The 20,349-nt window shown below is 56.6% G+C and overlaps 1 protein-coding gene across 6 annotated transcripts in view; it reads right to left on the reverse strand.

Annotated features, from left to right (window-relative positions):
* The window catches only part of MGRN1 (mahogunin ring finger 1), a 56,657-nt gene that overhangs the window by 12,667 nt on the left and 23,641 nt on the right, over positions 1–20,349 (reverse strand). For all 6 annotated transcript variants that reach the window (XM_059415428.1, XM_059415426.1, XM_059415429.1 and 3 more), the window contains exons 3-11: positions 18,956–19,044; positions 18,196–18,342; positions 15,581–15,698; positions 8,063–8,129; positions 7,368–7,417; positions 5,172–5,219; positions 4,487–4,555; positions 2,552–2,711; positions 785–894 (exon numbers count right to left, since the gene is read on the reverse strand). In XM_059415428.1, coding sequence (XP_059271411.1) covers positions 785–894; positions 2,552–2,711; positions 4,487–4,555; positions 5,172–5,219; positions 7,368–7,417; positions 8,063–8,129; positions 15,581–15,698; positions 18,196–18,342; positions 18,956–19,044 — 858 coding nt within the window. The remainder of the gene's footprint in view (positions 1–784; positions 895–2,551; positions 2,712–4,486; positions 4,556–5,171; positions 5,220–7,367; positions 7,418–8,062; positions 8,130–15,580; positions 15,699–18,195; positions 18,343–18,955; positions 19,045–20,349) is intronic.

Below are 20,349 nucleotides of genomic sequence, written 5' to 3' on the forward strand. Positions count from 1 at the left end.
CTCATCCCGGTCTGGGTCTCTCTCCATGTCTCTGTGACTCTGTGTCTCTGCCCATCTCTCTCCATGTCTTTCTGTCTCTGCCTATGGTTCTGGGTCTCTTCGTCTCTCTCTGTCTGCCTATCTCTTGAGCCAGAAAGCCATCTCTCTCCCCAAAGCCTAAGTCCATCTTCCTCACGTGCCTACAAACTCTACCTCAGTTTCCCAGGAAGCAAGTGAGGTGGGTGGCTGTCAAGGCGCTCCCTGACCCCCGTGTCCAGGCTGGGCACCACCTCTCTGTGGGCAGAGTGTGTGTGGGGGGGACATGTGACAGACATCCGCTGGGCGGGACCTCACCTCCTAGAACCCACACAGTGGCCCTGGCTGTCTGGCAGGTTGAAGGACGGTGTGGATATTCAAATTCAAGGCAGGGTTGCACGCCATCAGGTGGCCCTGGTTCTCAGAGAAACTACAACACTCTCGAGAGCTGGGGTTCACTGGGCCCAGCCTAGGTCACCCCTTCAACCTCACCACCACCTCTGGGGACCAAGGGTGGCCCACCAGGCACATGAGGATGGAGAGAGCCAGCAGGTAGGGAGAGGCAGACAGTCTGGCCCTGCCTTTCCTTTCATCCCCCAACCAGGGCCTCACGACATGGCCCCACTAGGAACCTAAAGCCGTCCTAACACGAAGGTAAGTCCTGAGGGTATCCAGACACCTGATGGGCTCTGCAAGTGGGCAGGAGCTTTCTCCAGACACCCTCCTCTCTGCCCCATACCCCCCCAACAGAGAGGAAAAAGGCACTTACTGAATGTTCATCGTGGTCCATGCTCTGGGCCAGAACAGGGCTGAAGGAGACGGGGGACAGGGCTCCCGGCTTCTTCCTCACCGCCCGGATCTGCAAAAGGGCCCGGAAGGCTGTGGCAGAGGAAAGGGCTCACATCAGGCAAGTGGCAGCCGATTCCAGCACCACTGAGCCCCTCGGGGCTCCAGGGACATTGGCCACCTCCCCCTCCCCACTGGAGGTCCTGGAATAAGCTACGTCTCCAAATCAGAGGCAAACAGAGTTACATAAGAACGCCCAGAAGGGGGACAGATGAGGTCAAGAGTGTATGACCTCGGTTCAGGCGGAGCTTCTGGGGCAGCAGACAGGGTGCCACGAGACTCCCACAGGCCAAACCCTGGACCACGCACACGATGGTGCATCTGTGTCATAACTAGTGACCAGCTAAAAGCACTCAGTGCGCCCTGGACACTGGCCAGTCTCTTCCTGGAAATCATACCAAGGGCAAGCAGACATACGTATGTGAACGGCCCTGACAGGACGATCTCTATTCAGGAAAACCAGCAGCAGCAACTGGGAAAGTAAGTTAGGGTGCAGGCTACTGGTCATCCTGGACCATCAGCTTCCCTAACAAGAGGGTAATGCTGATGAAAAGTGCAGGTCGCACACACTGTCAACAGCCGCACACTGTTAACAGCACCCGCTGGGACACCCACATCCACAGCTCTGATGGCAGCTGCCTCAGGCTGTAGGCTCAGAGACAAGGGCCCCGGCCCAACTCGCCCAGCCCACCTGGGCCCCTGGGCCTCCACGCCCGGGAGACAGGGTCCATGGGGAAGGTTGGCGTTCAGCTCCTGCTTCCCAGCTCCTCGCCTGTCCCTCACAGAGAAGAGGCTACTGGCCCTGCTGCCTGACCCTCCAGGACTGGCACACCCGCCCCCTGCAGGCTCCCCCACCAACCCCTGAGGTCTCATCAGGGCTGGGCTCTGGACCCCCACGACCCCACAGCCTCATCCTCCACTGCCACATGCCCGGCCTGCCCTGTGGCCCCTGCACGCAGCTGTCTCTCCCAGAAGGACAACCTGTTTAGACCCACCCACCCCTTACTAGCTGTGAGCCTCGAGACAGTGACAAGACAGGTGTGGCACTTGGGGCCACACGGCTGTGCAGTGACTCAGGGATGCAGGGTGAGGCACGAGGACCCCAGGCGGCCCCAGGGACGTGACTGGCGCACCAAGGGGTAAAAGGACAGGAAGGTTTTCTCCAAAAAGCTATCCTTTCCCCACCAAATGGAAACCCACAGTGCCCGGGGCGGGCTCACTTCTCTCCCGCAGCCTGGGCTCCCTCACTGCCAGGACCCACCCACCCACCTGATGCTCATTTTGACCCTGTGGGATTTGTTTTTCCCTGAAAATGTTTAGATTCCCTCCACAGGACGACAAACACTTGAATCGGAATTAACTTGGAGAAAATGTCTACAGGGCTCCCAAAACCTATCCCTCAGTCAGCTTTCCACCTCACCGGGACTATTTTTTTTAAATCAAAAAAACATTTCCACATAACACTTCAAGACTGAATTTGCTGGCCAGTGTCTGTCCAGTTCCAATTTCACCACAAGCTCCCACTCGGCCACATCCTTCCCAGCCATGACCTCCAAAGTCTAAATTTTGGAGGATGTCAGCTGCACACGTGCCAGCATGGTCGCCGTGGGTCCCCACCACCCGCACCCAGTATGGCATCAAGCTTGCTGTGCCCAGGGCAGGCAGCTGACAGCCCCCCGGCCCCACTCACGCAGCCGGCAGATGGGGCAGTTGCTGGCCTGGTAACGCAGCGTGTCAGCGCACGAGTTACACAGGCACAGGTGCCGGCACGGCAGGATGAGCGTGTCCCGCAGGTCTGACAGGCACACCACACACTCGTTGCTGTTGTCGCTGTTCTCCTCGTCCGAGGGCTGCAGGGGAACACCGAGGGTCTGAGGGTCGGCAGGTTCTCAAGGACCACAGGTGAGAGCTGGGACAGGGGTGGGGCAGGGAGGTGTTCCTGTCCCTGGCCGCCCTGCTGGCTGTCCCGGCTTCCCCAGAGGGAAACCAGGTGAGCAGAGGAAGGTCCCGGTGGAGCAGCAGTCCTCAGGATACGTGGCCCAGAGCTGACCCAGCCTGTGCCCGCGCCAGGACAGAGACGAGGATCTGTGCCCCACCGAGAACACTCAGGTCTCATTCTACTCATCAGAACCACAGGGAAAACATGGGAAAGACCCAACAGTTCAGATCATGTCCTGCACAGGGCATCCACTTACTGAGCTGAAACTGGAAAAAGCTGGTAAGTCTAACTTATCTAATTAGCATCTGGATCAAGAGTCCACGAACAACACCACCTGTTTCCATACCCCAGGTGTGGCCGGAAGCTGGCTTCTGCCCCCTTGTTTCTGAGTGGCTACGCTGTGAGTGCATGATCTGTGCCATCGGGCACGGAGCGGATCCGACAGACGGCCAGTCAAGGTGGAAACGTGCGCGCGGGCCGCTTAGGGACAGTGGGCCACCTGCGGCATGAGCGCACGAAGCACATTGAGAGCTCGCTTCGGAGAACAGGGGCCTGACAACTGCCCTGACTTCCGGCTTTCAGCCAGTCCCAGCTGTCCCAGAAGCTCACGTGTTAAGACTTCCAAAAACGTTTAAAAAAAGATGACGGGGCGCCTGGGTGGCTCAGTGGGTTAAAGCCTCTGCCTTCGGCTCAGGTCATAATCCCAGCGTCCCGGGATCGAGCCCCACATCGGGCTCTCTGCTCAGCAGGGAGCCTGCATCCTCCTCTTTCTCTGCCTGCTTGTGATCTCTGTCTGTCAAATAAATAAATAAAATCTTAAAAAAAAAAAGAGAGAGAGAAAGAGATGACAGTTTCCCTGTGCCTTTCAAATGATGACAAGGGTACAGGCTGATTCTCTGCCACCCTACCCTGGCTGGGCCAGACCATGGCTCTGTCAGCCACAGGCTCCAGCTACTTGCGGATGGGGGACAGGTGAGCTGGCAGGGGCAGCAGTGACTCACCCTGACAGGGTGGGAAGGGGCCCTAATGCAAGGCTGTCGCTCCCCACCTGACAGTTGGCGACCCAATGATGTTAACAAGTCAGGGAATTTGCTGGAAAAAAAACTAAATGCCTACAGACTCTGTTAACTCGTCTATTTATTCATTCATTATTGTTAATATTTTTAAGTCATCTCTACTCCCAATGGGAGCTTGAACCTATAACCCCAAGATCAAGAATCGAATACCCACCGACCCCAAGAGCCAGGTGCTCCTCTCTAACTTTGAAAAATTAAGAAAAAATGGGCACCTGGGTGGCTTAGTCTGTTAAGCATCTGCATCCCAGGGTTCTAGGATCAAGTACCGCATTGGGCTCCCTGCTCAGTGGGGAGTCTGCTTCTCTCTCTACCATTCCCCACTGCTTGTGATCAATACCTCTTTCTCTCTCAATAAGCAAAATCTTAAAAAAAATAAATAAATAAAAATAGAATTAAAAATTAAGGTAAAATGGGAGTCTGGGGTCCCAGGGCCTCCTGGGGAAGGCACATGGGGGACTAGCTCATCTACCACCAGCTGACAGGGCCCTAGCCAGGGCTGGGGGCGGGGTGGGGGCAAGCCCCTCTGGGATTCTTCTTCCATGCAGGTGGAAAGGAAGCTGGGGAGTGAAGTCCTCTTGCAGTCCCAGCAAATGTCAGCACAAGCACACACCTTTGTCTCCTGGTTGTTCTTGTTCTCGATGCCGTAGATCTCCTGCAGCAGGTAGCTGACCCGGTCCACCTGCAGAACAGAGGAATCTGGGCACCTGCCGGCTCCCACTCAAGGGCTCCGCTGCACCCACCTGGTCCAACACCACTTCCCAGGGGCTGGGCTCCAGTCCAGAGCAGGTGTGGTTTGAAATTCTGTCCACCGGCTCCTCAGGGAGTAGGCCCAGTACTAGAATGGCAGAGAACCTGCTTTCTGCCCAACCCACCCAGTAGCCGGGGCCATGTGGTGGTGGGGGGCGGGGGGAGTCCAGTGGTTCTGCTCTCCAGGGGGCATGGAGCCAACCTGCATACAGGTCAGGCAACCGTACCCTGTGCCCACCTTACCATCCCCCTCTCCAGACCAAAACACTTTGGACCCACCCGTCACCAGCCACACAAGAGTGACCAGAGTCAGACCTCACACTATGTTCAGAAGTGGTATGTTCAGAAGTAGCCCTATGGACGCAAACAGACCTTATCAAGCCGGACACGACTTGGGGCTACAAATCAGTACTGCGACTTGGTGGGCACACACACACATCCGATGCAGTAGACCCGGACTGCCCAGAGGATCCCTCCGGAGAGTCAGAGTCTGTGTGTGTTTATGTTTAAATCAAGAGGGGCCATGATACTTCTTCTACCAGACTTACAATTTGCTTCTGCTTTAAAGGTTTCACAGAGAAGCTGCCGTCGACATGCTACAGGAAAGACAGACAGGTTAACTCAGCCATGCTGTGCCACTGAGCACTCCCAGCAGCAAGCTGAAGGCCCTTCCTTGGCCGTTCCACTTCCACTGCTGAAGGACAGAGCCCGGCCAGGTCTCTCCAAATGGGGGCCTCCGACTGGGCCTCGAAACTACCTGGATGACTGCCTCCTGGGTCCTCCTAGCTCCCCAGGCAGGGGTCAAGCACACTCAGGTTTACGACCATCAGGCAAGTTCTGACAATAGCCCAGAGCCCCCCAGCAGCAAGCAGCAGCACCTGGACAGCAAGAACTCGCACAGCCCACTTCTAACCCAAAAAGGGCTTGGCTTCATTCAGAAGACAAACGTGTACACACATACGCCCCAAACCCTAAATACTCTTAAGAACTAAGGAGGGTGTTTGGTAGCATCTGGGGAAACACACCACCCAGAAGTCGAGGTTAGTGAAGACCTGAGATCTTGTGACAAGGCCAGTTACCCCTCATAATCCACAGAGACCAGCACGTGGCATCTGCAGTGCAACGGAGTCCAGAAGGAAAGTAGCTTCTCCTTGCACTCTAAACTAGAGGTCCAGATGGAGCCGGCCATCGATAGCCCACCCGGCCCACCAGAGACACAACCAACAGCCACCATCTCTTCCAAGAAGGCCAGGCTTGGGGAGCGCAGCTGGCGAGGGAGAGGCCCACCCTCTGGCCTAGGCGCCCCGTGCCACCACAGCACCAGGGGCCCAAGGGAGCACGGGACAAATAGGCCACAGGGGCCTTGGGCCCAGATGTCCTAACTCCCTGGGGAGTCTGGAAAGACCAGATCGATGGGAGTAGCTGGGCGCTGCCCTCAACCTCTCAAGGCCGCAGACGCACAATGGGCTGAGGAAGCTGGGGGTCTGCATGGAGTGCAAAGTCCAGAAATAGCAACCTGAGTCTGGTTTCCTCATGGGGGTCCCTGGTCCTTGGCCACCCAGGTCACAGGCTGGTGCCAGAAACACTTTACCACTGCAGGGTGCAGGCCAGTGTCAAAGAGCCCTGGGGGTGGGGGACATCTGTCATGACATTCTCCAACAGGGAACGCGCCCACCACCTCCAGCAAGGGTCTCGGTGAGCAGGGATCTCCTCCTAACACAGCCAGGCACTTGCCTGCTACATGAACACATACACACAACTGCTTGGCCCCCACGAACAGCAGTGACGGGGAACCAGAACCATCCCTAGACCCCACGACAGCCTCATGCAGAAACGATGGTGAGACTGACCATTCTTGCCCCACTGCACCCTACATAATGTGGCCACAAAACACGAACAGCTGGGGAGACTGGGGACTTGGGTCTGCGTAGAAGAAAGGGTCAAACCTCCAAGTTCAAATACACATCAGGCGGAATGTAATACTAAGTAAATGCTTACATGTAAATGGTCTCTTTATACATGAGGCACCCACAGCGCAGGGACTCCAGGAGGGCCTGGACGTCTTCTCTCTGCCACCAGAGAGGGTCTAGGGCCACACCAGACAATGGTGGACCCCTAGCAATTGGTTCACTGAGCGGATTGGTTCACTGAGCATCTACTGCACACCAAGGACACAACAAACAAGGGGCCTAGTTCTGTCCTCACAACACAGGAGAACTAAGTACCACAAGTGTCTGCCCCTGAAGTCTGAAAGGCCCTAGTGGGGAGTGAGGTCAATGTAGGCCTGTGGCACCGGGTGACACAGCTATTTGGAGTCAGGGCAGAACACACCTGTGAGGACCAGGCCAGGCTGGGAGGTTCCAGTGGGCCTGGTGGGAAAGGCAGGGGTCCAGAGAGGTGGTAACCTGGGTGATTCCCACACATCCCACAGAAAAGCTGGTCTGTGATGACAGCCCTCCACATGGGTGTCCAGGTCCATTCGGGCAGGTCAGAGCTGGCCCCCTAAAACACACCCCCTCACTATACATCGGATGCCCTTCAAAAACCCAAAGGTGATGCTACCTCGAGGCCCAGCCTTCTGGAGCCCAGAGGAACCAGAAGGCCTCCCATTCTGCTCCGAGCCTCTGACATGAAGCCCATGTGGTCAAGCCCAGACCCCAAGTTCAGACTTCTAGTCTCAGAACACCGTCCTACACTCCATCCTCCCTGGTCACGGGCACAGTAAGGGGCAGGATGGCACTTACCTTTTCAAAGGCGGCCAAGAGCACATGGGCATGGCCAGTCACTTCCACAACTGCCCGGGAGAGAGAGGAGGGAGTGGTCAGAGCTGGCCTCAACCCCTCCTCTGTCCCCAACCCTCAACTTCTGCTTCTTAGCGGGAGCTTCCCTATGCTCTTCCTAGCGGGTGTTTTAGAGCCCAAAACCCACGGGAGGATTGTCCTCATCTCGCCTTCCTCTGCCTGGGGGGCCGTCTGCTCCTGCCAGCCATTCCTCCTCCAAAGTCACCTCAAAGTGCCCCCTGCTGGCTCTGCACGGAGGAACATTCCCACACGGCTTAGAAGCCAGGACTCGGCACTCCCATGCTCCCATGTCAGCCTGCCACGCTGAGAGCCCACAGCACGGGACCGCCCTGCTCCATGCCCTCTCCACTCTTTTCTGTCATGCCGCTGAGCGTGGACGCCAGAATCCGAGGCCTGGCTAGCTGCTGTCACCGCAGCGGGAGCCAGGCAGCTGCCAATTCCTGAGTCAAAAGGAGCTGAAGAGAGGGCCCTGCAGCCCAGCCCCGAGACAGACAGTTTGGGGCTTAAACCCCATGGCCCTGAATGCGCTAAGTGGGCTGAGCCAACGTCTTTCATCACTTCTGGAATAAACTCCCTGCAGACTGAGGGGAGAACGGTCCACAGCCCGGAGGGAAGAGGGATGGAGAAGGGCCGCTCACCGTCTCCTTCATCCACCACGGCCTGGATGACCACTGGAAACACGCCCCGGTCCAGGTCGAAGTTCAGCTGAGGAGAAAAGGAGGCGAGAACAGTCAGACTGAGCTGGAGGGGGACAGCACCGTGAGCAGGACGGCGACGCGGCAGAGCTCACGCAGACAGACAAAATGGCCACGGAAGACAGCTGCGTACCTCTTTTTCCTTTTGGCAAAACATAAAAAAAGATTGAGATGGCAAAGTCATGTAACTGAGTGGCACTAAGTGCATCTGTAAGGCCACGTTCACCACGACCACCATCCACTTCCAGAGCACTCCCATCATCCCAGCGGAGCCCTGTCCCCACGACCATGCACCCTCCACACTGAGTAAGCCCCACTCGACTGTGCACCCGCGGATTTGCCTGGTTTGCAGCTTTCACAGAAGTGGGATGTCACAGCACGGATCTCTCCCACCTGGCTCGTTCACCGAGCACCACGTTTACGAGGCTCGTGCACGCTGCACGGGCATCAGTGATTCCTCCCTGGGCTGAGTACTCCTCCACTGTGCGGCCAGACCCTGCTCACCCATTCGCCTGCTACGGGACACCGCAGCTGTCCCCCTTCTGGATGCCACACACACCAGCAACGGTGTCTGAGTCTCGGGCAAACAGTGTTCAGCCTTGTAAAGAAAGTGCCTGGCGGGGCGCCTGGGTGGCTCAGTGGGTTAAGCCTCTGCCTTCGGCTCAGGTCATGATCCCAGGGGCCTGGGATCGAGTCCCGCATCGGGCTCTCTGCTCAGCAGGGAGCCTGCTTCTCCTCATCTCTCTCTCTGTCTGTCTCTCTGCCTATTTGTGATCTCTCTCTCTGTCAAATAAATAAATAAAATCTTTAAAAAAAAAAAAAAAAAAGAAAGTGCCTGGCTTGTCCCCACCAAGGGCAAAAGGAAAGGGGCCGCAATGTGGCATGCAACTGAGCTCAAGGAGACACCATCCCCCCTCACTTTTCCTTCTCTCTGGCTCCCTGCTCAAAGGCCACTCTCCTCCACACGCACGTAGCCTCCACATCTGCTCACCAGCAGAGGCCACAGGCCAGGACCCACAGGACAGAGGCGACCAGCTGAGGACACCCCAGGCAGGGTTGCAAGAGGAGGCCAACAAGGTGCCTGTGGGTCCCAGACTGTCAGGGAGAGACAGGACTCGGAGGAACCAGGTACTGGAATCGAGTCTGACTCTACCACCTGAGCCTCAGTTTCCCCATCTGTAATAGAGGACTAAAAGCTGTCTCTGGTGCATGGGGCAGCTGAGAAAACACACAGCGAACATCAGCCATGCAAAGCCTCACATCTTCAGGCAGCAAGAGCTGAGGAGGAACGTGGCCCCAGAGGACCTCACGGAGCGACACGGGGCACAGACTCCCAGGCACACAGGCCCCTGGGGGCCCACATGCACACCAGCTGCAGGCAGGGAGGTGGAGGACGTGTTTAGGCCCCCCCAGTACTCAGCCAGGCTTCATGCTCGCTGCAGCCTCAGGGGAGAGACCTATACCACAGATCTCCAGACTTTAAAGGAGGGGGGCCTCTCTGCAAGGCCTCCCTTGCTCTGGGGTGACCCATGGTGGGTGGCGGAGGTGATTACATGAGACAGGAGATACAGGTCACCCACAGCTATCCATGGGACAGGGGCCCCTCTGCAAGCCTGTACCTGCCCTCCCCACCCTGAGTCAGGGCACAGGGCTGAAACCATCCCGCAGTTATCCTGGTGACGCAGACGCTGGGTGATGTTCAGATGCTGCCCTTAGGAGGGCTCTAAGTAAGCCGAGGAAGGGGAGCGTTCAGGTAAGAGCCCGATGGGAGCAGAGCCCTGAACACGCAGCCCGCTCGCCCCCGCGCGTCGGGTCAGTTTCTGGAACAAAAGCCCTGTACTCCTGGAGGCCAGGCGCTCAACAAGCAGCTCTGTGCTCTGCGGAGCCAGGGTGACCAGTGCTGTCCTCCCTTGCACACCGAGTGCGGCCCGAGCACCCACAGCCAGTCGTGTTCCGCTGGTCTGAAGAGACCTGCATGGTGACCCCACCAGCAGCCAGTGACCCCTGCCCTCCTCTCTGGTCTCACGGCCCCACGGGGCGCACAATGGACAGACCCCGTCTTCCTCTCTGCGGTCGGACTGAGTTGTGTTTCTGCCGCTCAACCGGAACAGTCCTGCCACAGATACCGTCCGAAGGCTCCGTGGCAGGTCCGCCGGCCCCCCACAAGCACTCACCTCGGCGACCGCGTCCACGGAGCCCAGCGCAGTGACCGATGCATGGCATTCCTTCCACGGACTCAGCAAGGCCTGAGAGAAGACCTGCCTTGGCCAGCCCAGCCTGGGGCCAAGGGACTGCGACGGGAATGAAGGGACACGGTGCCCCAGCTCTCCCTGGCACCTGGACCCGCGCCCTGCACCCCTCGAATGCCTGGCCACAACAACCCTCCACAGGAGGAGCGGCCGCCCCCACCCGCCAGCCGGATACCTGTCCTGTGCTGCCACCACCAGAGCTGCTGCCACGTCAGAGGAGGGACCGGGGAGTGCGGGGACTCGGCAGCGAGAACCATCTCCCCTAAAAGGCTGTTTCCCAGAACTCTGCACCCGACTCACTCCCAGGAGCTGAGTACGCGGGGTGGGGGGGGGGGGCGCAGAGGCCCCTGCCCCCCCGCGTCCCAGGAGACTTTTTTTTTTTTTTTAAAGATTTATTTATTTGACAGACAGAGATCACAAGTAGGCAGAGAGGCAGGCAGAGAAAGAGGAAGGGAAACAGGCTCCCTGCTGAGCAGAGAGCCCGATTCGGGGCTCAATCCCAGGACCCTGAGATCATGACCTGAGCCGAAGGCAGAGGCTTTAACCCACTGAGCCACCCAGGCGCCCCAGGGAGACGTTGATTTTTTTTTTTTTTAAAGGTTTTATTTATTTATTTGACAGAGAGAAATCACAAGTAGTCGGAGAGGCAGGCAGAGAGAGAGAGAGGGAAGCAGGCTTCCTGCTGAGCAGAGAACCCGATGCGGGACTCGATCCCAGGACCCTGAGATCATGACCTGAGCCGAAGGCAGCGGCTTAACCCACTGAGCCACCCAGGCGCCCCAGGAGACGTTGATTTTTAATGCAGGAAGACAGACTTCTCTTAGGAAAGAGCAGCCATCCTGGTCAGGTGAAGAGCCAGGCAGCTGACTCCGGGAGGGGCCACACTGGGTTCTCGAGCTCAGGCCTCCTCTTCCACAATACAAGCATGGGTGGGAGCCTCGCCCCACGGCAATTCGAGCTCGCCCACTGCACAGGAGCTTCCAGACAAGGGTCTTTGCAAGTCCTGGGCCAGATGGACACCGGGAAATAGAGGCAAAGCAAAGGACAGAAGAGCAGGGATGTGGCTCTCACTGAAAGGAATGGAAGCCCGAGGGAAATGGAAGGGAAACCTGGCAAAGAAGCCACTCCGACGGGATGCCTGGGTGGCTCAGTCGGTTAAGCTGCTGCCTTCGGCTCAGGCCATGATCCCAGAGTCCTGGGATCGAGTCCCACATTGGGCTCTTTGCTTGGCAGGGAGCCTGCCTCTCTCTCCACCTCTGCCGGCTACTCTGCCTACTTGTGCACACACTCTCTCTCTCTGACAAATAAATAAATAAAATCTTGAAAAATATATATATATTTAAAAAAGAAGCCACTCCGGCCACCAGGCCATCTCTAAGACGTCCACAAATTGATTCAGTAAATAAAGTTATGCATGAGTGAGGACGGGGGAATATGGGAAATCTCCATGCCTTCCTCTTAATTGTGCTGTGACCTGGTCTTAAAGAAGTCTTAAAAAAAAAAAAAAAAAAACTGGCACCTGGGTGGCTTAGCGGGTTAAAGCCTCTGCCTCTGCTCAGGTCATGATCCCAGGGTCCTGGAATCGAGCCCCACATCGGGCTCTCCACTCAGCAGGGAGTCTGCTTCCTCCTCTCTCTCTGCCTGCCTCTCTACCTACTTGGGACCTCTCTCTCGCTGTCAAATAAATAAAAGATATCTTAAAAAAAAAAAATTAAAGGGGGGCTGAGTAACTCATGATTGTGGCTCAGGTCGTGATCTCAGGGTCCTGACATCAAGCCCAGGGCTAGGCCCTGGGCTCAGCAGGGAGTCTGTTTCTCTCCCACTTTATCCCTCTTTGTTGCCCCTCTCTAAATATATAAGTTGTTTTAAAATATTTTGGGGCACCCGGGTGGCTCAGAGGGTTAAGCCTCTGCCTTCAGCTCAGGTCATGATTACAGGGTCCTGGGATCAAGCCCCGCATCGGGCTCTCTGCTCAGCCGGGAGCCTGCTTCCCCCTCTCTCTCTGCCTACTTCTCTGCCTACTTGCGATCTCTGCCTGTCAAATAAATAAATAAAATCTTTAAAAAAAAAAAAAACTTTGAGAGTGAACGAGCATGAGCAGGGGATGAGGACAGAAGGGAGAGGGAGAAGCAGACTCCCCGCTGAGCAGGGAGCACAATGTGGGGCTCGATCCCAGGACCCTAGGATCATAACCTGAGCAAAAGACAGATGCTTAATTGAGCCACCCAGGCGCCCCAATAAAATAATTAATTTAATTTAATTTAATTAAAAAGCAAGCCATAGCCAAGAGAAATGAAAACATACATCCACACACAAATTTGTATAGCAACATCCATTTGTCTCCCAAAGCTGGAGATAACCTAAACGCCCATCCATAGATGAACAGATAAACAAAACATGGCCCAGCCACACCGGGGGTATTATGGGCCACAGGAAGGAACAAAGTACTGACAGCTGCTACCACGTGGGTGAAGGCACGGTGCTCAGGGACAGAAGCCAGGCACAAAAGGTCACACACTATACAAGTTGGCTTATATGAAACGTCCGATGCAGAATGACGAGCGGCTGCTGGGGGTTGAGGGGAGGCGCAGAAGGGACTGCGGTGGGCACAGTGTTTCTTGTGGGGGTAACAAAATCGTCCCGCTGATGGCTGTACCACTCTAGATACAGACCCTCTTCAGCTTATGACAGGGTTTTGGCTTGAGAAGCCCCTCGCAAGCTGAAAATACCAGAGACTGGAATTGCACTTCCTGTGCCCGCGGAGCCTGACCACGCTCACTTCCGTCAGCCTCCCACAGAGCCGGCTGCACTGGGAAGCGCTGAGTAGCTCGTGTGATACACTGAGTACCGCGCTGAAGGAGAGAGTGCGTTGGCTATCTCTGGTTGTTTCCCCTCGTGACCACGTGGCTGACCGGGAGCTGCGGCTCTGGCCACCCACACCACAGAGAGGACCGAGCTACAGATCGCTAGCCCGGGGGGAGCCCATACTCCAAAATTCAAAGTATGATTTCGACCAAGTGTGTATAGCTTTTGTGCCAGCGTGAAGCTGAAAACTCAAAGATAAACCATCTTAAGTCGAGCACCATCTATCTGGTAAATATCACTGAACTGTACACTTTAAAAGAGCTAACCAGGGGGCATCTGGGTGGCTCAGGCGGTTAGGCCACTGCCTTCGGCTCAGGTCATGATTCTGGAGTACCAGGATCGAGTCCGGGTCAGGCTCCCTCTGACCCTCCCTTTCTCATGCTTTCTCTCTCACTCTCTCTCAAATAAATAAATTGAAAAAATAAAATAAAATAAAGAAAAGGGCTAACTGTGGGGCACCTGGGTGGCTCAGATGGTTAAGTGTGGGCCTTCAGCTTAGGTCATGATCTCCAGGTCTTGGGATCGAGCCCTAGTCAGGCTCCCTGCTCCATGAGGAGCCTGCTTCTCCTTCTGCCTCTCCCTGCCGCTCCCCCTGCTTGTGCTCTCTTTGTCAAATACATATATACATACATACATACATCTTCCAAAAAAAAAAAAAAGAAGTGAGCTGATCTGAGCTTATGTTAGCTGAAGACATAATCCGGGAAGGTGAAGACGAGGAAGGGGTCCTGGGATAAGTCCACATGAGACCGGCCCACATGGCTGCCCACCACACCCTCTGCACCTGCCACCACCCCCGCCACGTCCACTGTGCCACACGCTGACAAGCAGCAGTGTGGGCCCCTGCTGCTCCAAGGGAGGAAAGGGGGTCCCCCCACATAGCACTTCAAACTGGTTTATGAACCAACTGTGCCCCCAGGACAAATGACCTCACCAGGAGTCTGGAACCCAAACTGTCCGCCGGACTCAGCACATCTGCAAACACGCAAGGATGTGTTCTGCAGCTGAAATGCCAGCCAAGGAACTGCCATACGAGGAGAGGTCACCAAAGTGAGGTGCAGCCTGAGCCCAACCCTCCCCACAGGCAACCACAGGGTGGGGGGGTACCCACTTGTCTGCCCAACCCCCTCTGCCTACCCAGCTCCCTCGTTTCTTTGGGGAAAGGCTTTCCTCCTTTCACAGGAGGGTGGGCAGGACCACAGGCACTTGCTGGGTACCCCAACCAGGAGTGTGGATGTGCAGGGACGGACCTGACAGAATGGGACTGGGGGCGAGGTTCCAGTGGCCCCATCCTTCTTTCAGAGGACTTTCTCACCTGAGCGACACAATGGCAGCTTCTGCTGCTTGCCATCAAAGCACCGACAAGAAGCACACACACAGCCAAGAGCAAACACCGTGGTGAGGCCTTCCCCTTCTGACACCGTCCACCAGTCCCAACCTTCTTGCCCAATTCCTATGCCACCCATGCCCCTCGGCCCCCGTTCCTTCCCCCTGATTTATTTTAGTAATTTACAACTGCTATCTTTAAAAAAAACTACAGAATTCAGCTAAACGAGAGCAGCCTGACAAAAGGCCACATATTGTATGACTCCATTTATGTAAAACAATCCAGAAAAGCCAAATCCGTCCAGAAAGTAAAGTAATGTAGGGGCTGGGGCTAGGAACAGGGACGAACTTTGCATGGGCATAAGGGATCTACTGGAAGGATGGAAATGTTCAAGAACTGGATTGTGGTGATCATGGCATGTAAATTACATCTTAACAGGCCTGCTCGAACAATTCAGACATGAATCCAGTGCTGTGGCACATACACTGTTCACATACAGCCTGTATACGTGTGTGCATGTGTGTGTTCTAGAACTCTGTCCTATCCCAAGATAGGACATCTGTTACAGAGGTGAACCGCGGTGCCCATATCATGCAGACCGATGGCTCCCACGACCTTGGTGAACAAGCAATCACAGACACACAGACTGTTTCCATTTTTCTGCTACTACAGACAAAGCTTCCATCACCATCCCTCACATAACGTATATTACCGACCCCAGCTATGGAACCACCGGGTGGAAGGGTTCAGCCGTGCTGCAGTCCTGTGGCCCCAGCAAGGCACCAAAGCCGGGTACCACAGCCTGTAGCTGCCCCGACAAGTACCTTGAACGCCACTCTTGGGTCTGGCACATGGCCGACAGAGCACACGGACCCAGGGCAGCAGCCACTCCTGATGCGTATCACCCACATGAGGAATCTGAGCTCACAGGCCCCGAGGGGCTCGTCCCCTGCCATAAGGGGCAGGGAATTCCAGAAAGGGGCCGGGACCAGGGCCAGAGGGGCCTGCCCAGAAGCTTACCTCATCATCCTTCCACTCAGAGAAGTCGATCTTGAAGGAGGGCAGGGAGAACTGCTGGCTCACCCCTCTCTTGTAGTGGGCGGTCTCGGACTGCAGGGCCGGGCTCTTGGGGCTGTACCTGAAGGGGCAGAAAGGCCGCTGACCCTCGGCCGAGAGCACAGGGTCTGCTGTGCCCAGTCCTCAGGCCGCAACCCCCCACCCTGGAGCACAGGGGCCTCTGCCGTGGGGCCTGGCAGGAACCAGGCTTTCGGAACCCAGCGGAAATAGGACATGCAGGACCCACACTTTCCTTCTCCTCCTGCAAGTTCCAACCGTCCTCTGGTAGGCCGGGGCCCTCAGCCTGCCACCAGCTTTGGAGGCCTCGTTCTGCTTACCGCCAGGTCTGCCTGGAGCCTGCCTGGTGACACGTCTTCTAGAGCCCACAGCTGCCCAGTAACTAACTGCCTTTCCAGACCCAGCTACACCTTTCCATTTGGCTTCTCTGACATGTCTCCTCTGCCGCACAAACATGGGACAGACACATACACCGCGGGACAGACACATACACCGCGGGACAGACACATACACCACAGCCCACCCTCACACACTCTCCCCACCGCCTGCGTCTCTGTGTCACCCACAACCCATGCTGGAAGGCATGGGCGTCTGCTCTCCCATGTTCAAGGGCCAGTCGGCCCACATCTGCTTCCTCACTAGTCAGTCCCGGCGCTGTCCCCTGACCGTCACATGCAGAGGCCCGTGCTCTGTGAACACCAGACGGTCCCCAACACCCCGCTGTTGCACACAAGGCCTCCAGGACCCTCTTCTACATCCACCCCAGCCACACACACATGCACCTTCCCAGAGAAGGAACAACAGGGTCAAAGGGCGCTCACACTTTACATTCTGACCAACTCTGGCTTCTCCCCATTCCTGATCCCGACACACAACCCTGACAAAGCTTCCTCCACCCGCCCCACGACCGCCATTCCTGAGGCCATTTCTCAGTCTCTTAGACAAAAGACCTTCTGGAGAGCCTGAGACGCTGGTGGCTGATGGGGGAGCCGTTCTTGTATGCCCTGAGAGAGAGAGAGGGCTCCTCTGCCTGCCAGAGGCCCTTCTTTCCCTGTGAGAAGCCAGGCCTCAGCCTGTGGTAAAGATACAGGCTAGGACTCTACTGCCAGGCAACCCTGGGCTCTTCCCTGGACCTCAGATCTGCCCCCTTTCTTGCCTGTCAGGAAGCAGGAAGGCGATCAGGGAATGCAAAGAGAATTCCCAGGCTAAGGTAAAGGTCCCTGGGGACAGGCTTCTAGGCCCTGGAACATTCCTGCTTCTCTTTATTTCGGTGACTTCTGAGCTCATACCACTAAACACCAGCAATCTCCGACGGGAAGCAGGCCTCCAGCCACTCCTGCCAGCTCTCAGGAAGGGACAGAGCAGCATTTCTTCCCCTGGGGGGAGGAGTTCCCCGGGGTCCAAGACACAGGCTCCAAGGGCAGCTATGCCTTTGCTCATGCGTCTACGTCCTTCTCTGAGCAGCAGACCCTCTTCTCAAGCATATGGCACCTCTTACTGTGCCCAAGTGTGACACATACAAAAGCTGGAGTGTGGGGTGCGTGGGCTGCTTGCCAGGTCCCCCTCTCTGTGGCAGCCCTCAGACCTCATCCCACTAGCCAAGACCCCTCCACTGTGGCAGGCAAATGAGCAGAAAGGAAAGAACACAAAAGCCTCATCCAACCGTTGGGGCACTGTGGCCCTCCCACATGTGTCCTCCCACCTCCTAGTCAGGGGCCAGAGCAGGTGACCATGGCTGAGGACAAAGATCAGGCAGGCAGAGTCACAAGGCAAGAGTCCACAGGGCACCAGGAGGCCCCAGAGGGACCCGAATGGCAACATCAGCGACAGCATCCGCAGGCCATTGTGCTCACCCCTGGGGGGAGGCCCCCAGACACTCCTGGATCTTCTCATTCTTGGCTTATGGTAAGAACACATTTTTAATGGCTTGCATCACTGAAAAAACTAAAGCAACCCAATGTTTGGGTCAGTGTGGAGCCTCAAAAAAGGAAGTATAGGAAAAGGAACCTTGTCCTCTGGTTGCTGCCAGGGAGGGTACGAGTGGGGGATGGGTGAGAAAATGGGGGGTGGTAAGGGCAGGCCCTCAAGGGCCCAGACCCCAAGTCCCATGAGCCCCATGGAGGACAAAGCATTCACTCCCTGCAGGGGCTGCTCCCCACCAACCTCCACCTCTGCGGTTTTTCCAGTAGCAGCAGCAAGGTCCTTACACCAAGTACAAGAAGGCCACTCCAGGCACTCCTACCCCCAGCTCAGGAAACTGAGGCACAGGCAGTCCCATGCCAGGAGGAGCTGCTTGGCAGGTGCAGGACAGGGCCAGCACCTGAAGCCTGAGCCCCAATCCCAGAGCCAATCAGGCCCTCCAGTGGCTTTCCCCAGGACCCAAGCAGGCACATTTTCGCTGGTCTGTCCCAGTCTATGGTGCTGCTGAAGTTGCAGATTTCAAACCTGTGAGGCCAGCAGGACCCTTATTACAAATAAACCCTCCGAAAGCTCAAGCACACAACTCGGACACAGAAGCACAGCTGCCGGGCCACCGCACTGCCCCGGGTGCGGACACTCACACTGCCATCCCGTTCAGGAATTCCTCCACCGCCTGGCAGTAGATGGTGATGGCCACCCGGGCATCGGCGTCAAAGGTGAACTCCAGGCTGTAGAGGACTCGGGGTTTCTCACTGTCCTCTGAAGGACTGTCGGCACCATCTTTGTACCTGCCCGGGAGGCAGAGGGACAGGCGGCAGGTCAGAGGCTGTGCCCAAGTGCCCCCACCCTGCGCAGCACATGTGTCCCTACCCCCGGGGCGCTCAGTGGTGGCCACCTGGAAATGTGGGGGCCCGCTCCCTGGGGGCAATGAGGGCCGGGCCGACACCGCTGTGCTGTCCTTCCCTCACCACCCGCCACAGGAAGGGAGGAGTCGTCCCAGCTGGAGACAGCCCCGGATGCCTCAAGCCTTCCAGGTCTAAAGCAGCATCTCAGCCCACTGATGCTGGACCCTGGCTCGGTCCTAGCTGCAGGGCTGCCCTGTGCAATGCAGGGGCTGAGCAGCATCTCTGGCCTCTGCCCCCCTCGGGCCCAGAGCACTGACCCCGGGGCTGTGACAGCAGACACAGGCCAAGGTCCCTAGGGGCACAGTTGACGGCTGAGGAGCCCTGGTTCAAAGACGAAAGCTCCACAAGCAGGGGCCTGCTGGCCTCTCCCGCTGCACCCATACCCCAGGAGCAACTCTGGGGCTCAACACCCGAGGTTAGCAGAGCTCAAGGCTGCTCGCCGCCGCTCCCCATCCCGGGCACCAGGGGCCACAGAGCAGGGTGTGCTGTGCCTTACCTCACAAGCCGCAGGGAGTCCTTCCGGATGTTTACCAGGCTCCTGAGTGTCTTCACTGGCTCATGGGGGGCGGGGGTGACGTATGGAAACTAGGAGGGAAAACCCAAAGCAATGCCCAGTGACTCCCTCGGGTGTGTCAGGGACAGAAAACAGGGATAATCGAAGCAACAGTCATGTCCGGACTCCCCGGCCCTTGTGCTCATTCATGAAGGAAACCACGGGCAGCGCAGTCAGGGAGCGAGGGAGCAGGGCCCAGGCCACCCTGGAGAACTGTGGCCCCACGGATCTCACCACGGTACTCCAGTTCCCGGAGGATCCTTGGCAAGCATAAGGTGGCCCAAGGGACCCCAGGGGCGGTGAGAAGGTGGGGAAGGATGGTGATCAGAAAAGATTCTGGAGGGGACTTGTGCGTGCGCGCACGCACAAACACACACACACATACACACACACCCACACACACTGGAGTCATCTGGAAAGTTCCAGCCTGCGACAGCACACCGGAGCTTTATCAGATGTTGGCACTGAGGAACCGGAGCGGAGGGCATACGGATCTCTCTGCATCACTTCTCACTGCGGCAGGTGAGGCTATGATGGTTCCAAAGTTTAAAAAATAACGGATTTATGGAGGTCTGTAAGAGCCAGACCCTGCGTGTGAGCTGAGGCTTCAAAGATGGAAGTGAGGGGCGCCTGGGTGGCTCAGTTGGTTAAGCGGCTGCCTTCAGCTCGGGTCATGATTACAGGGTCCTGGGATCAAGCCCCGCATCAGGCTCTCAGCAGAGAGCCTGCTTCTCTCTCTGCCCCTCTCCCTGCCACTCTGCTTACTTGTGCTCTCTCTCTAGCTGTCAAATAAAAAAATAAAATATTAAAAAAAAAAAAAAAGATGGAAGTGAGGTTGCTTTCTTGCTCTCGTGCACTCAGGAGACTGGGGGAGACTCCGCACCACCCGAAAGCCGCTCTTACAAGGCACTCACACAGCACACCAAGCCCCGGCTCCTTGCCTCCCATCCACTGAAGGACCAAGATTTCATATCGACCAGGTGCTCTGCTGTAGAACAGCCTAAAGACTCCTGGACAAGAGGACATCCCACCTGGGTTGGGAACAGGACCAGGGACATCCCAGGATTCAGCAGCCTTAGGGAACAGAGTCCAATGTCTCCTGATAGAGAGAGCCTCCGGCCTGGCCCCTCACCCACACTGGGGACCATTATTTCAAAGTACAAAATACCCAATCTCTGCTTGGCAGCGCCCTTCCCACCAGCCCTCACTCATCCCTTCTCTCTCCTTAGTCTCCACTTGTGAAATGTTCTCTTCTTCATTGTCCACACCCCCTGCAGGGAATGGGGTGGGATCTGTCCTTCATCCCCACAACCCTCCAGCCCGTGGAAGAGCCCTAG

This window comes from Mustela nigripes, chromosome 11 (assembly GCF_022355385.1).
Source record: "Mustela nigripes isolate SB6536 chromosome 11, MUSNIG.SB6536, whole genome shotgun sequence".
NCBI lineage: Eukaryota > Metazoa > Chordata > Mammalia > Carnivora > Mustelidae > Mustela > Mustela nigripes.